At 34.5% G+C, this 17,298-nt stretch overlaps 1 protein-coding gene and 2 non-coding genes across 4 annotated transcripts; 1 reads left to right on the top strand and 2 right to left on the bottom strand.

Annotated features, from left to right (window-relative positions):
• Positions 1 to 179: 179 nt before the first annotated feature.
• On the bottom strand, positions 180 to 251 carry TRNAQ-CUG. Its single transcript has one exon. It is a non-coding gene; the product is annotated as a tRNA-Gln (tRNA).
• Positions 252 to 2,596: 2,345 nt separating this feature from the next.
• TRNAR-CCU lies at positions 2,597 to 2,669 on the top strand. Its single transcript has one exon. It is a non-coding gene; the product is annotated as a tRNA-Arg (tRNA).
• Positions 2,670 to 7,216: 4,547 nt separating this feature from the next.
• LOC110095486 (50S ribosomal protein L27) lies at positions 7,217 to 13,417 on the bottom strand. 2 transcript variants are annotated; one of them, XM_020821044.2, is made up of 4 exons: positions 13,346 to 13,417; positions 8,131 to 8,232; positions 7,923 to 8,044; positions 7,217 to 7,819 (listed from the first exon to the last, which is right to left on the bottom strand). In XM_020821044.2, exons 2-4 carry the CDS (start codon positions 8,207 to 8,209, stop codon positions 7,577 to 7,579), a joined length of 444 nt encoding a protein of 147 aa, XP_020676703.1. In that variant the 5' UTR covers positions 8,210 to 8,232; positions 13,346 to 13,417; the 3' UTR covers positions 7,217 to 7,576. The 2 variants fall into 2 exon arrangements, with proteins under 2 accessions (XP_020676703.1, XP_028549677.1); XM_028693844.1 differs by lacking the exon at positions 13,346 to 13,417 and adding an exon at positions 12,974 to 13,033 and having other exon boundaries at positions 7,231 to 7,819.
• Positions 13,418 to 17,298: the final 3,881 nt, after the last annotated feature.

Consider the following 17,298-nt stretch of genomic DNA (forward strand, 5'->3'; position numbering starts at 1 on the left):
ATTTTGAGAGCTTAATAATGTCATTTGTTAACTATAGACATTTATGTTGCAATTTTTTTCTGTAAAAATCAGCAAAATAAAATAAAATAAAAAAAGAGCAAGCATTTGTGTGTATTAACCTATACTTTGTCACTCAACGGCAAGAAAAAATTCAAAGAAATCTTCAATTAACAATAGAAAGGTCCCACCGAGATTTGAACTCGGGTTACTGGATTCAGAGTCCAATGTCCTAACCACTAGACCATGGGACCGCTTCTATTTTTGTTACCAATTCCATTTTATTTATCGTAAAATTTTCAATAGCTATTTGCTCCGTCTAGCTTTTGACGTTATTTTTGTGCTGTTTTTTTTAAATTATCTTAAAAAGCTATTTTAAGCTATTTTAGAAAGCATTTAAAAAATTACTCCGAATAAAACATAAGAATTCTTCTAATTTTTTTTTAAATTTATTTATGACAATTTGTATGGTCATGTTAAGCAGTAAGAAATCTCAAATCTCACCATTTAATCCTTTTGGAAGGAATAAATTATACTTTTTCATTTGTGCATTAATTTTTCTTTTTTTATATAGAAATAGAATATTTATTTATATTATTAAAATGTCCAAACACAAATTATATATAGGCCGAAGCTTTAATTAATCAATGATAGGTAGATAATTAGAATCCAAAGACTAAAGTCAAGAGATAGCTCCACATCCACATCCTAAAGTTAGAGCACATCCTAAAGTTTGGAAAGATTCTTCAGAGCGGACGCCGTCTGAAGGCGAATTAGAGCACACCACTCCATTTTTTACTGTGTACCGCGTCTGTGTATCCACTATGTTTTGGGGGACCATGCGTGTTCTAATTTGCCTCCGAACGGTCTTGTGTCGGCACAGAATAATTTCTCCAATGTTTGATGGCTTGTCAAAATCTTTAAGTCTTTATTAATCAAGAAGAAGCTTAAAATAAATCTTTAGTTCAATTAACGACTCATTTGTGACAACTCATTTACTAATTTCTAAAACAACTTTTTATTACAAAATTTTCTTAAAGTAAAAATTTTTGTATTAAAATACTGCTTGAGAAAGTAGGGGAAAAAAAAAAAAACTATCCCAAATGAAACCTAAATTTGTTTAATTGAATAAGGCTTCATTTGAGATAGATTTCTTAAAACTTTTTTAAAATCGGAATCTTAATTTCTATTTGATCACTATTTTTTTTACTGCTTTTTAAAATATTTTGTACTAAAAACTATTTTCTACAATAGAAAATATACTTTCTCTACAATAATTTTATTAAACAATAACAAAATCGTCCAATTATTGATTTCAATTCGATTGATTAACCAATAGTATCATGACTTTACTTTGAGTTAAAATTCTGATTTCATTCCAATTTGATTTGACCTTTTAAATCCTTTAATTTTTTTTAATTATTAAAGTTTAAATTTTTATAGCTACAACTTAGGTTTTAATTATGATCTGTAGATTATTAGAAGATCAGACGGCTCTCATTTTCCTTTCATTGTGATCCCTAAATTGTTAGTTAGCATCATATCCATTGGTGGAAAAATTATTCTATGCGGAAGCCAGACGACCCCGTCCGAATAACTAAGCCCGTAGCTCGATATCGCGGTATCGGGGCTCAGTACTGCTCGGTACTCGGGCTCAATACTGCTCGGTACCGTTGCTCGATATTGCTGATGTGGCTCAGTTTGGTTGGTATTCAGATGTAGAGCTATGTTCGACCTCTGAACAAAATAATCTCATTGCTGAGAAGTTACATAGCCTACATTTAACAAGGCATAAAAGGGACGGCCCAAAAAGCAATTGGGCTACAATAATTGGAAGCCTTATTAGGGCTGCACAAAACATTTTTTCAGCCCAACATAGCATTGTATGATTAATAAAAATTAAGGGGATTTATATACATACAACTTTATTTCATGTTATTTATATATTTAACACTCAAAATTTTAACATTCTATTCCTAACACTCGTATAAAATTATAATATCAAATATATCACTCCGTTTTTATCATTTTTTTAAAAAATATGTTACTTTTATATTTCATTCTTACGACGCATGCCACCATATAAATTTTAAAATATTTCATTAAATGCATCCATATTAATTCTATGGGTGGTAGGCATGTGATATTAAAGTTTTAAGTATTGGATATGTAAATAATATGAAATAAAGTGGTATGTACGTAAATCCCCCTAAAAATCATTGTTTTAAAGTATAGTTAACAATTGTTGATGAAATAAAAAAAATTATATAATTTGAAGGATAATATTGCTGACCGTAATTCATGTATATTTTTATTTTAGGCACTATAAATTTTTAAAAAGGATAATATGAAAAAAAATTATGTATATTACAATTTAGTAAATGATGTTGGCACGTGGCATATAGATTAAAAATTCAAATTGCAATCGAATTGTGTCCGTTGAAATTGTTAAGCTATGATTAACAATAATTCAAAATCAAATTATATTAGTTAATTAACTTTTTCATAACACTGCGCAAATAAGATATTTAGGTAGAGAGGAGAACAAGTTAAAAATAATATGATATATATGCATAATACATAGAAATTGAAAGAAAAAGCGCCTGTAGCTCAGTGGATAGAGCGTCTGTTTCCTAAGCAGAAAGTCGTAGGTTCGACCCCTACCTGGCGCGGCTAGCTTTTTATAAAAAAGGTCTATTTTTTGGGAATAATTATTAGGTGCGGAGTGCAGATGGGGAGGAATTTTTATTGCAACCTCCCACTTGACGTAGAGATACGTGTTCCCGGAGCTAAAATCGCGCTAAAAAATGAGAAATACCGAGCAATACCAAACAATAACGAGGAATATCATCATATGAAGACCAATACCGAGCAAAACAAAAAAATATCTAGTTTTTCCTAGAAAAAACTAGGTATTTTTTCGTATTGCTCGGTATAACTCGGTATTGGTCTTCACATGATGATATTCCTCGTTATTATCAAATAATACGTAGCAATACCGAGCAAAAATTGAGTTTTTTGGCGGTGGGAGGACGTATTTCTACATCAGGTGGGAGGACGTAATAAAAATTCAATGGGGAGAGCACCGTCTGCACAGACACAGGGTACCAAGCGATACCTAGTGGTACCTAGCGGTACCGAACGATACCTAGCTGGATTTTATACTAGTGTGCAAACGGTTCTCCCCGTCTGCACTCTGCACCTAATAATCTCTCCTTTTTTGGGTCCAAACGTAAGATCGTACAGAAATTTAGATAGGAGCCAATTCGCTAAATGGTGTAGCGAGTCCGATCACCTCAAATAAGGTATGCCGCATTGGTTGAAAGCACCAAACAAAATGACGTTTTCTGAATGCGCCAATGGCTTTGGCATATCTGCTCCGTCTTAAATTTCGCTCCAATAATGCTCCTCTAGCTAAATTTCCCTACCAACATGCTCCTTTTAAAAAATTTTTCAAATAAATATTTTTCTCTTTTGAGAGAGATGAGGGGATTCGAATTTAATCTCAAGATATCTTAAATTTTTTGATCATATTATGCAAAGTATTTTTTTTGCTTTGACTCGATCTTTTTTATTATGAGTTGAACCTCATGACTAGTCTATTTCTATGTAACTTTTAGGGGTGTCAATTCGGGTTAGCGGGTCAGGTTCGGGTCGAATTCGAAACTGATCCGGCACTATTCGGGTCAACCCGAACCCGACCCGTTTTTAAAAACGGGTCAGGTTTATGGATCCGAACCCGACCCGATTTGGGTCCGGGTCAACCCGACCCGACACGAATGACCCAAAGTTGACCTAAAATTGCTAATTTTCGGGTCAAAATCGGGTCAATATTCGATTTTCGGGTCAAAATTGGATAAAAAACGGGTCAATCTTGGGTTTTCAGGTCATATATGAGTTTTCGTGTCACTTTCGGGTCAATTTCGGGTTGCTGGGTCAACCCGACCCGATTTTTAAAACGGGTTGATTTGTTCAACCCGAACCCGGATTTTTCCGAGTCGGGTTCGAGTCGTGTTTCGGGTCGTGTCAAAAATTGACATACCTAGTAACTTTATATGAGATTGATTATATTAGGAGTGATCTGTTATAAAAAAATGTTCAAAAATGAAATTATTATAGGAAATCCAATCATTACACCAAAAAGTCATGACAGCATAATAAAATATTAAACAATTGATAATGAACCATCGCCTTTTATTTGAATAAGGAATTATTGCCTTTTAATTGAATGAGGTTTGTTTCTGTTTTCTGTGAAAAATTGTTCTGTAACGAAGCCGAATCCCGTTTCGGATATCCAAGTTTCGGATATCCAAGTCCGCGGCTAGGTACCGCTTGGTCAGGACCGCGGCTCGACATCATTGACGTGGCTCATTCTGATTGATATTTGTGTCATGTAGGATTGAAAAGATAAAGACCCTATATCAAGCTATAACTTATTGAACTTAGTCACGTTTAAACTTATTTACTTATCAGTTTTAATCCAATGGACTATACCTTATCATGGATCATCATGGTAAAAATTAATTAATTAATTAGCTATACATAACATAAAGTTAAACAAATGATTAAAAAGATAATGATGTTGTAATTAATTGTTAGTCTTTTCTTTTTTATTTTATACTAATTCTTATCCTTTTTCTTCTTAAGTAGTTAAGCATATAAATTAAAAAATATATATTATATAATCCAAAAGAACTACAAAATTTTTCTTAGAAACTCCTGATCATAATCAACCATTATACATTTATATAAATGTGAACAACTTCAAACTATTTTAGATCTTTGTTGATCTCGATGCATCGATCAACATAATGACTCGTAGAACTCTTGTCTATTTAAAATTGGATACTTGCAAATACATTTCTATAAATATGGGCAACTTCAAACTATCTCGCATCTTTGTTGATCTTAGTGCATTAATCAACATTAACTACAATAACCCTTGCCTATTTAAAGGTAAACATACGCAAACACAACTTTAGTAAGATGATGTTACGAGAATTTAGCTACTCATTATAATAACTCTTAGAACTCTTGCCTATTTAAAGTTGGATACTTGCAAATACATTTTTGTAAATGTGGGCAACTTCAAACTATCTCGCATCTTTGTTGATCTCTGGTGCATCAATTCACATAATGACTACTAGAACCCTCGCCTATTTAAAGATAAGTACACGCAAACAAAACTTCAATAAGATGATGTTGCGAGAATTTAGCTACTCAGCTCTTAGATATAGATCTTAAAATAGAGGCCAAATTCTACATAATAGATTCAAGGTTTTGAAATAAATCTATTAACTCTTTCTTTAATTTATATACATGAAATTGGATTTAAAAAAAATTCTTTTATATGCTTTATATGTGAAAGAGATGATATTTTACTACTATGTCTTTATATAATGATGATTTAATTGGCACTAACAATAACCCTAAAATGATAGAAGGATTCAAATGGTTTATGATAAATAAATTTGAAATGACAAAATTAGCTTAATGACATAACTTATAGGTATAATATAAGTTGTTGGGAAGATGGAATATTCATTTGCCAAAATGTGATATGCCACTGACAAATCAAGTGGTGAAGAACTCGACATCAATACCGTATCAACTTGTTTAAGGGAAAAAAATTATTCTGTGTGGATTATGAATGGCGTCCGGAGACCAATCAGAATGCGTCCCGCCACTTTTTTGCTCGATACTGCTATATGCATGGTGACGTGACGCATTCTGATTTGTCTTCGGACCGTCCGGTGTCCGTACAGAATAATTTCTCCATTTAAGGAGATGCAGGGAGCTTCTTTTTTATGGCATACACATGACATAAATAAAACTCGAATTCCAAGAAATTAAGATGAGCTGCCCAAAAAGCTTCCTCAAAAGAATGAGTTCTTCCCTCAATTCACTCACTTCTCACTCGACCTGATTGACAGCTTCACTTGAGGCATTATCAAGGCGACTAAACAAAGCAACACTCTTTGTCAAGTCACTCAAATATATCTTCTCAGCTTCTCTAAATATTTAAAAAGCATAGTGATTCTCTTGGCAGTCCTTGCTTTATCAAACTCAGGGTCAACTTGACTTGAACTTTTTCATTTTAAAATAAGCACTTCTTAACCACTGCCATACAATTTTACTTGTAATGCTCAAATAGTCAAATGTAACTTTTTCTGTAGCATTATTCTGACCCAAATCTATAAATAAGGGTCAGTCAATGGTAAAATTATTCTATGAGGATACAGACGCCGACCCGAGGCGAATCAGAATGCACCACGTCACTTTTTTTTGTTTTATACCGGGTGACGTGACACGTTCTGATTTACCTCCAGACAGTCCAATATCTGCACAGAATAATTTCTGCAATCAATGAATGAGCTTAGAACATAAACTTATTTTTATCAATCTTTGTATTTTCTAGCAATACAGGGTAACAGTGACATCCCAAAGTTTCCCACTCTACGTTTTTCTTCTCTCAAACATTTTTCTCTCTAATTTGATCCATTATTGTTAGTAAAACAAATTTAGATACAACAGGAATCACTAATAAATTTCAATAACTGCCTCGGTAAATAGAGCAATGCAATTTTGCCTTTTCAACTTTACTATGAGCAAAATAATAGTCATAATATGACAGCATGAACTAAGACATGTAACATTACCAAATAGAAAGCGACTGAAATTGAAATTGGCTTTAGGCAAAAGGAAAACCAAGCACAGAACATTGCAATTTTCCAGGCCTAGCCATCATTCTGTTTCATGATCATAAATGAGTGAACAAAAGCTACCAGTTGATGGAATTGGATGTCATTGTTTACCACAGCAAAATGGTTTCTATTGTTTGTTTTTTTTTTTTTTTTTTTTTTTTTTTTTTTTTTTTGAACGGGTATCTACCCACTGCCACCTCATAAGAGATGCTTGATGGCGTAACTAATCCCTCGGCGAGCCTATTAGCAACCAGACTCTAGGTGCACGACTCGTGAGAGGGGAATCGAACATGGGTTGGGAGGTTCCCAATCATACTCGCCCACCGACCCAGCTAAACCCGATGGAGTATGGTTTATATTGTTGTTCCAAGTTTCTGGAAGAACGTAACGATATTTATCTAATATTGCAACCCACCTACAAAATTAAATATATTGCCAAACCAGACACAAGGCTTTGTTTGAATTGAAGGAAAGTGCAGAAAATGAAATGAAATATGAAAATGAAAGTAAATCTCTACCGATAGAAGTCTTGCAGGTCTACTCTTCATCATTTTCCATGAACCATGATGTAAAACAGAACAGAAGTTCCCCATTTCTGGAAAGCCAAGAATATTTATCATAGCAAAACTGTTAACTAATATTGCCCACAAATAAAATAAAGATAACAGTCAGCATTGACACCGTATTATAGTGGACTGTTCTCCACGTAGAAACAAAATGAAAGCTTTAGGCTTCGTTTGGGATGACTTTCTCACTGCTTTTTGAAGCAGCTTTCTAGCACTAAAAATTTAATTTTTGTACTAAAAAACTGCTGTTTTAAGAAGCATCAAGAAAGCCGTCCCAAACGAAGCCTTAGTTCATAACCTTGATAGTTTCTAACTGGCATAAGCATGGCTTGCAGCATCTGAAGCAGCAGTATTTTGATAGACAGGATGAAGAATATGACCTTCCTTGGGATCAACATGCACCCACTTGCGACCGCTGAGCTTGTGACGTTCAAACCGGACGTGGCCTTCTTTCAGAGCATAGAGAGTGTGATCTTTTCCCATCCCAACATAATCACCAGGATGAAACCTCGTACCTCTTTGACGAACAATGATATTACCAGGAATGACTTTCTGCGCAACAAAGATAATAATTTTAGTCATAAAAAACAAGAAAGAGCAAAAATATCTGCAACTCCCATCAAAATGGTACTCGCTTGTGATTGAGGTAACTGACCTCACCACCAAATTTCTTCACACCAAGATATTTGGGATTGGAATCACGGCCATTTTTCGTGGATCCTGCGGTTTTTTTGGTGGCCCAGCGCCTGAAAAGCAAGTTCAATCCCCCAGTTGCTTCTGAAAAGCAAGCACATAGCCATTTATTGTGATCTATTTCACCCTTAAGAACAGTATAACAGCTTGTTTCTGTTGGAGTTATTTACCACTAGCACTAGGGTACACATTAACGTTTGAAACTAGATCTTTAAGGCCCACCCGTCTGCAAACTGATGAGAAGCTCATTTTGCAAAATAATTACAAGGAACCTGACATATTTGAAGACGAATTCAGAAAAGCTGGCCATGAACTTCCATAATTAGCAATTTAATTATTCCAAAAGCTAAAAAAATTGATAGAAATCTTGGATATAGAACTAAATTTTTAGGAATAAATAGTACTGTCATTTTAAAGCAAATTCTATCAAAATGAGGTGAATTGCACTTCTGCTGAAACAAAAGTGAATTTTTAAGAGGTTTACATTGGTAAGAACTAAAGAAACTGAAAAGATACTGCTCGCGGGGATTAGAATGTAAAGGGTAAGATCCCACTATCCTATAAGAAAAAATAGTCGTAAGCCTTTACATTCTACACAAGAAGACCAATGGAAGAGCATATGAAATTATACATATGATTATCCATAGAGAATAGCGGTTTTTGCCTACATAACTTGATGGATAATAATATGTATAGCTCGATGGTCATGAGATTTCTCCCATTCAATACATTTGTTCAAATGAGATTTATTTGATCTGTGATTAATTATATCTTAGGTCTTGGTCTAAGAATACTCTCGACTACGAATATTATTTTATTCTCTTCTTTGTTTGATACATAGTGAAGTTCCTAAATTCTTCTAATCTAAAGGGGTTAAATTCTTCTGTTCATCTTTAGTAAAGATTAGATTTTTTTTAAATGTATGAAGATTTGATTAAAATTTTGAATTTAGAAGATCAAATATTGATTTACTATACCATGAGAGATTATAGATTCAAAATTTATTAGGAGTTAGAAAATACAAACTAAGGGGTGCACGATATGGGCTTATGCTTGCCTAGAGTGAGCTGTCAGCTAACATCCTAAACATAATCAATCGCCTTATGAATGCAAGAAAGGATGGCTTTGTTCTAAAGAATCAAGAATTTTTTTAAGTTAGATAGTTTAATTGAGACTCCAAAATATGCAGATGTATCTAACTAACGTCATGTATGATACATGAAACAAATGCATAAATAAAATCTTTTATTCACTTATTTGAAATATAAATACAACTCAGTGTTTGCTGAAAAGTAAGATGGCCAAGGTCCACCACTATATGCTTGGATTTCTACTCCTACAAATTTATGTTTAAATACATTTGCTTACTTTCTTCTAGCTCTAAGTCTTTTATAGGGTTCCAAAAGAGAACGCCCTCAAAGTTTAAGATATTATCTTTTGGAGCCCCATTTATTTATGTAAGCAAACATCTTTGAATGTTTTTACAACCTTTAAAACTGAAATGTACAAATATATAATGAGCACTTTACCAATTACATCCAGTCTTAGTGCATTACACTTTGTTTTTATTAGAAAAAATGGACTTATAAATCAAATTAAAACGAATTATTCTTTTTCATAGAAAGAACAGAATATGAGTTTTTCTTAAATAAACTGTTAAGCCATGACTTGCATGCTTAGCTAGAATGACACAACATTCATTACTTAAATCCTTAGATAATCACGCAATTAACCTGATTGAATGAACCAACTAAATTATGCCTTGAGTTTAGTGCCATCGTGCTAGCAAAGTGTCAAAAAAACTCCTCTGAGAACAAATCACATTTTGCTTGTTAAAGAACTTATTTTATAATTTTTTGAGTGAGTGGAATTTGAGCAAATATTTTAAGTTCATATTCATAATGAAGTAAACACAAATAAGTCTATAGAACATATTCGGCTCTTTAACAACTCGATAAAGATAAAATATTGTATATATATAATTAATTAATATCTTATATACACACATATGATATGATTAATCATTTAATTTACACTTTTTGCTCATTTTTAAAATTTTATTATTAAAATTTGGCATCATTCAAGCTAAACAAGAGCTAAAAGCCTAAATGGACTGAAAATATAAAATGATAAAATACAAGTCAACTAGAGGAGAAGAATAGAATAAAAGAACTAGCAGAACTGCTCACGCAAGGTCGACTCGTCGGCCCTTCAGACCAACTCTAAGACCACACTTTCTGATTCTTATCTCCCTTGCTGCTGCTAGTGTGCTCTTACGAGAAATTTCTTATTACACTCAAGCAATCTCCTTCCTTGCACACGGTGGTGCGGCATCACTAGTGACAGGCATCTAGCATCCGGTGCCGAAGGTACTCTTATTCTGTATTGACTCGGTAAATTTGTTTCACGTTATGTATAAGAAGAGCTTAATGCAAAATGCTTCCAGTGTTTTTTGTTTACTTTTTTAAAATGATTTTGAAGGAAAAAAGGTTGCTTCGATGCATCTCCCTGTAACATTTAGGGATTTTTCCTTCCACATGATTTTTCACTTAATTGCTTACTCCTAGTGTAAAGTTGCATGAGAATGCGGAATGCCAGAGCATAACTGACTTGAAACTGTTTTGTTTCGGGGGCGAAGTTTTGTTTGGCTTGCTAACATCTTGTTGTGAAATTAATCAAAGGTGTTGATTGTTTCAATGGTTTTTAGATTGATGTGGCCCTAAAAACAACTCCTAATTAATTTCAATCATTTGATGATGGACATTATGATTTGTGTGCAATGAGATTTGGATAAAAGGATGATGCTCCCACAGAACCCTCCTCAATCATGTCAAGATTTGTGTAGATCCATTTATCAAACTTGATGAAGTGCATTCCATCGACACTATCTTTTAGGTTCTAGCATGAAATGATGATCCAATTTAGATCTTTGAGATCAACCTCATAGTTATTGATATAAATGCAGATGCTTTATTTAGATCTCCATTAGGATTAATCTCAAAGCCTCGGGCCTCCATCAATAAATCCATAATCATTGGGGCATGATGGTTCAATTGGATTTTAATGGCTGCGCTACTTGGCTCTTCACTTTTTGAATGGTCAAAGAGTTAAAGTGCACTCAATTGTGGGGCTTTTAGGTTTGACATGGATGGTAAAGGTGACATAGTATATTTTTCAATTGTATGTTTTGTTTAGGTCATTGACTTAAGTTTCAAAGAATCTTCCGAGGGAAAATCCTTGAGATGGTCTATTGACCTTTTGTTTTATTCTCTTTTTCCAGGATATGATATTGGGCTTAAGACAATCCGCCTACTCAAAATTTTCTAGCAATGAAGACTATTTTCAACACTCAATAATTTGATATCGTACGTAAAAAGCCATCCCTTTATCATTGATTGACATAAGTCATACCAATCGATGTGCTTTGCGTATTGATTTACCAATCCTTGTTGAGATCTACAATTGTCAACCCTCTCCACTTTAGTAGGGGTTAACTCTCCTCCATCATGGCAATTGCCAAACATTAGAACTAATGAACTATTGAACCCTCCACCAAATATTGAGGGTAAACAAATGACCCTCGCATCTTACAACAACAACATCAAGCCTTTACCTTACGAGCCACTTTATATATTTCCCAATTATCAGAATTTTTAAAATCAAACCAATTTTTATAACAAAGCTTCTTATTTTTAATTTTTTCTTGCACATTAGGATTCCACCACCAACTAAAGCATCTTACAAGAAGATTAAAAACAAATTCGTTTGAAGACAGTGATAATGGCATGACATTTACATACACTATCTATTATTGCAAGTGAAAAATGATTTCATAGCTTCGGCCCTCTCCATCCCATTCTTCTAAGGTAATAGTGATGTCATGCATCCTCCATCAATGACCTCAAAATGACATCGAAGTTATGACTTTGCCATCTACAACTCTTCATGTAACTGTTGTTTACTCCTCAATTAGCCATATTTCTTGGAATACTTCATACATATTTATTGCATGCTCCTTAGTAGGCCACATCCCAACAACTTTTTCACGGGGCATTATTGCCTAGTTATTCATTGACTTCATTGCTTGCACCACTTAATGTACTTGTGCCGCTTGTTTCTTGGCATACATAACCGCCCAGACCTCCTTTCACATATTCATCATCTGCTCCTCAATTAAACTACTTTGTTTCATGCTCTCAGCCAACCACATTGCCGACATGTTTATCATGCAACTTCATTGTCTGCTCGTCAGCCACATACATCGTCTGCACCTCTTTATATAGCTTCATCATCTGCTTTGTAGCCACCCATATTGCTTGTTCCTTTTTACGAGACTTCATTACTGGCTCATCGGCCAAACACATTGCTTGTACCTATTCATATGGCTTTGTTGCAGTTTCCTCAGCTGACCACAACATGCATACTAGTTCATATGAATTCCTCAGGCTCTTTTGGCAGTTACATCACTTGCACCTCTTCACGCGACTTTGTTGCCTCTTCTTAATTGACTTCGTTGCTCGAACAGGAAGATACGCAGGGCTATCCACGAACCATGTCAAGATGATTGAGATGCCAAGAAACTTTGCATATATTTACAGGTTATGTGCTTTTTTAGCCATATACCAAAACGAAGGGGCGCACAAGAGAATGAATAGACTGATAGGCAGAAAGACACACAAACAAACAAGACTTTGTTTGATGTTATGCACTATGTTGTAGGCTTGCAGCCATACCAAAACGTGAGAGAAAGGAGTAGAACTACTTTTTTACATACATATTTATAAGTGAACATCTAAGCCTCCCTGATCATAGTAGGCTATATCCTCATGTTTAAAATATACAATATCACATAATATTCCATCTAGCGTTTTAAATCCAGACCTGATAATAATTATTTTTTGGTAATATTCATAAATATAAGCGTTTCAAACATGATAGAAGATGACAACCAAAATGACATCAAAGAAATCAAGCATATAAATGGCATCAAAGAACTGATTTTCTGTTACTCACGGGTGAAAGCTGGCGAAGAATAAGAAGAGCCCCAAATCGCAGTCGTCTGAAACACCGGCAACAGAAGGAAACCTAACGCACGAAAGAGACAATCAAAGAGCCGAAGTCGCAGTCGTCGCTCGTAAGACGAAATCGCAGGCGAAGACGACGACGAAATCGCAGAGGACGACGAAGGGACTGTTTGTTATCGGATTAACAGCGGGATTTAAGTCGGATTTACGCTAAATTCAGCCAAACAGTGTGTGCAAGCGTTAAATCCCGGCGATGGATGGATTTAAGGATTTAAGGCTTAAATCCCGGATTTACTAAATCCCTCGGTTCGGCGGATTTATGGGATTTGGCCGCAGAAGCGAGCGAAAGGTAGAAAGTTACCTTCACAACCAGCGAGCTCCCGTTGTTGATTCCGAACAATGTCGTAACTTCCGATCCGACAGGAAGGTAAAGTCGTCGGAGGAGCGAAGTCGAAGTGTCGAACAGCCACGAAGGAGCCGAAGAAGCGACGCGTGCAATCTCTATAGCTCAAAGTCTCAAACCTATTATTATTGATTAACTTAATTAATATAATTTAAAGTATTGAAAATTAAGTAAATTAATTAAATAATTAATAGTATAATTAGTGCATAAATTAATTATCTAAATTAACTTAATTGAATAATTAGTAATATAATTAATATTTAAATATTAATATTATTCGCTTGATTAATATAACTTAAAATATATATTATTAAATATATAATTAATAGTGTAAATTATAATTAATGAATAACTTTTACTTAACATATTATTAATTTTAAAATACCAATTCACCCCCCCCCCTCCCCCCACTCTGTTAGCTTGGGCCAGTTTTATAGGGTCTAACATCCCTAAAGAACTTTCAAGTGGTATCAGAGCACTTTCTAGTGTCATCTGAGCACTTTGAATCCTTAAATCTAGCACAAAGATAAACACTAAATATGATATCATGTCTGATATTTGTTAAGCAAAGTAATGATCCAATTATTCCTCTAAATTTTTTTTGAATAAGAAATTTTCTTTTAGAGTCCTTGTCCAACTGCACTGAGGAATTATAAAGGGGCTATAAATAGAGAGGTCTCTCTTTACTTAAAAGAGTTTGTAAATGAGTATAATGTTTTTTTGTGGGCTTGGTGGAGACTAAAATCTCTTCTTGGAATAGAATGGCATTTTAAAAAATGATGGGAGTGGTTTGGGATTATTTTATACTTTCATTTAAAGGTTTTTCATGGGGTATTATGGTCACTAAATGAAAAATGTCAAATACCGGCGGTTTGAACCGGCGGTTTATAGACCGTCGGTATTACCGGCGGCGTCACCGGCGGTCTAGCCGTCGGACTCTAACGACGGCCAAATCGGCGGCTTAGCTAGGGTGGATTGATCACAAGACTCAAACGGTAACGTGACCGGCGGCTTACCGGCGGTTTAAATACCGGCGGCCTAACCGCCGGCAAACCGACGGTTAAAATTCCGGTGGTCACCGGTGGTATTGGCCGCCGGAAAACCGCCGCAAAAATAAACCGCTGGTAACAAGCCGTCGGAAATGGTTTCCTACGCCATTTTTTCCGACGGTTTACAAACCGCCGTTAGACCGCCGGTACCATTAAAAACCGACGGTAAATCAGACTAACCGCCGGAAAAAGCCGCCGGTTTTCAGCGTTTTTCCTGTAGTGGGTGATGTGGAGATCTAATCTTGCTTCTTTCTCTATTGTGAAGTCTTGTGATCAATCTATAATTAGAGACTTGGAAGTGTTTTATAAAGTGAGTTGGATGATTTCTAATATTTATGGTACTAAGGAGGTTTTTAAAAGAAGGGACTTATGGGGATGTCTTCCTTAGGTTTCTCATAGAAAGGTTCTTTTTGTGATTGGGGGTGACTTTAATTATATTTTGGCTCAAGAGGATAAAAGAGGAGGTAGGAAGTTTGTTTTTCTCATGGTTCTAAATATATGATAAAATTTATGAATCATAATGATTTTCATGAAATTGGAGTGGTTGGAGCAAGGTTTACTTGGTGGAATAATTAAAGTGGTGGAGGAAGGATCTTGGAAAGGTTGGATAGATGCTTGCTTAATTCCTTTTCTTTGGAGGAGATTCAAGTGACAGTTTACATGCACATTACTAGGGTGGATTTAGATCATTACCCAGTTATTTTAAAGATTTTTATTCAGCTTTTAAGAAGAATAGTTTTGTGAAGTTTGAAGATGTTTGGGTTTCTTTTTATGCCTCTTCGTGTATTATTTCAAAAATATGGAAAAAGTCCAATGAGGGAGATGATATGCAGATTTTAAATAAAAAATGCAAAAGAGCATTGAAAGAATTGTTCTTTTTGAGTAAAGCAAAATTAAAGAACTTTTTAACTCTCAAAGATGGTCTGAAAAAGGAGGTATTGTAATTACAAGAAGGAGGCCAAGGAAGGAGGGTTGTCTGTTGAAACATTAAGGCACTTAAGGGCTAAGGTGCGTAAAATTAATGTCTTCCTTGCTAGATTGAATACTTGGTGGAAACAAAGGGCTAAGGTAAGGTGTATTGAGGAAGGGGATTCTAACTCCAAATATTTTTAGTCTTTTACAAATGCTAGAAGGAATGGTAACTAGATTAACCATGTTAAAGGGATGGATGGAATAATAGTTGAGAAACTGAAAGAAATAGAAGAGGTTTTTTTAAACTATTTCAATAAGAAATGGAGGGAAAAGAATTGTTCTTTGATTAACCGCCCTTCTCCTTGGAGAGTATTGGATGATGATGATAGAAATAAGTTGAATGCCAAATTCAACACTTCAGAAATTTTGGATGTTATCAGGAACTTGGGAGAGAATAAAGCTCCAGGTTGTGATGGAATAACTTGTTCCTTCTTCAAAACTTATTTGAATACATTGGTGAAGATGTATGTAAAGCTATCAATAGTTTCTCTCTTTGGGTTTTCTTTGTAATGAATGGAAATAGACATTGGTTGCTTTGGTTCCTAAGGTTAAAGACCCAGTTTCTCCTGCGGGATACTGACCTATTATCCCTTGCAAATCTATTTATAACATTGCAACTAAAGTCTTATTAAATAGATTTCTATTGGTAATGCATAAGGTTATATCAGAAGAACAGGTGTCTTTTATGTAAGGAAGGTCAATATCAGATCACTTCCTATTGGTTCAAGAAGTTTGCAACAAAATCAGATGAACAAAAGTAAAGAATGGTCTATTGGCAATAAAAATTGATATGGAATAGGCATATGATAGTACATGTTAGGCAACATTGAGACAAATGTTGAATACTTTGGGGTTTCCTTTAAATTTGCAAATTTGATGACAGAATGTGTGAAGGATCCAATGTTCTCTATTATGATTATTGGAAGCAACTCAAGGTGGATTAAGAGAAGATGTGGATTTCGACAAGAATGCCCACTTTCTCCCTTATTATTTATTTTGTGCTCTCAATTATTTTCTAACTCATTTTTAAATAAAGGCAAGGATGTTGGTATCAAATTATCACTAAATGCACAAAAAAAATTTGCATCTCTTGTATGCAGATGATAATATATTTTTTAAAAATGTGAAGCTGAAAAATATCAAAATATTGAAGAAGTTGATCCTATATTATTGCAATTGGACTAGACAAATGGTAAATTTTAAAAAGTCTTCAATGATGATGGGAAAATATATAGGGAGAAGAAAGAAGAAACAAATCTGAAAGTTGTTAAACATTAAGGTGGTTGAGGAAATGGATTATTTGTGAATTAAGGTTGCTTTGAGAAGGTTGAAGAAATTTGATTTTCAATATGTTTTGGATAAAGCCTCCAAGAGGTTCAATCCTTGGGGAAATAGATTTATCTCACTTATAGGAAGGATAATCTTGATGAAAACAATTTTTCTTGCTCTCCCATTATTTCTATCTTCATATTCATTATTTCGCTTGAATATTTTGAATGAATTTGACAAGATTCGTACGAATTATATTTGGAAAAATCATGATAGCTCTCATGGGCTTCATTTTATGGTTTGTAATGTCTTGTGTAAACAAAAGGAGCATGCAGGATTGGGTCCTTATTCAGTAGTATCTAAAGTGGGGCCATTAAGAGCAAAATTTTCTTGGAACCTATTATGCAATCTAAATTCTTTATTTAATCAGAACATTATGGCTAAGTATGGGAAATGCTGGTGGGAATGTGACAAGAAGAAGACTACTTCGCCTACATGGAGGATTGTAATTGATGGGTGGAATTCTCTTAAAGTGGTCTTAAGGTGGAATATTACCTCAGGTTATTTGATTGATATCTGGAAGGATGTGTGGATCCTTGATGAAAGAATAGAGAAATGACC

Source organism: Dendrobium catenatum, unplaced genomic scaffold (genome assembly GCF_001605985.2).
Source record: "Dendrobium catenatum unplaced genomic scaffold, ASM160598v2 fragScaff_scaffold_370, whole genome shotgun sequence".
NCBI classification, from domain to species: Eukaryota; Viridiplantae; Streptophyta; class Magnoliopsida; order Asparagales; family Orchidaceae; genus Dendrobium; species Dendrobium catenatum.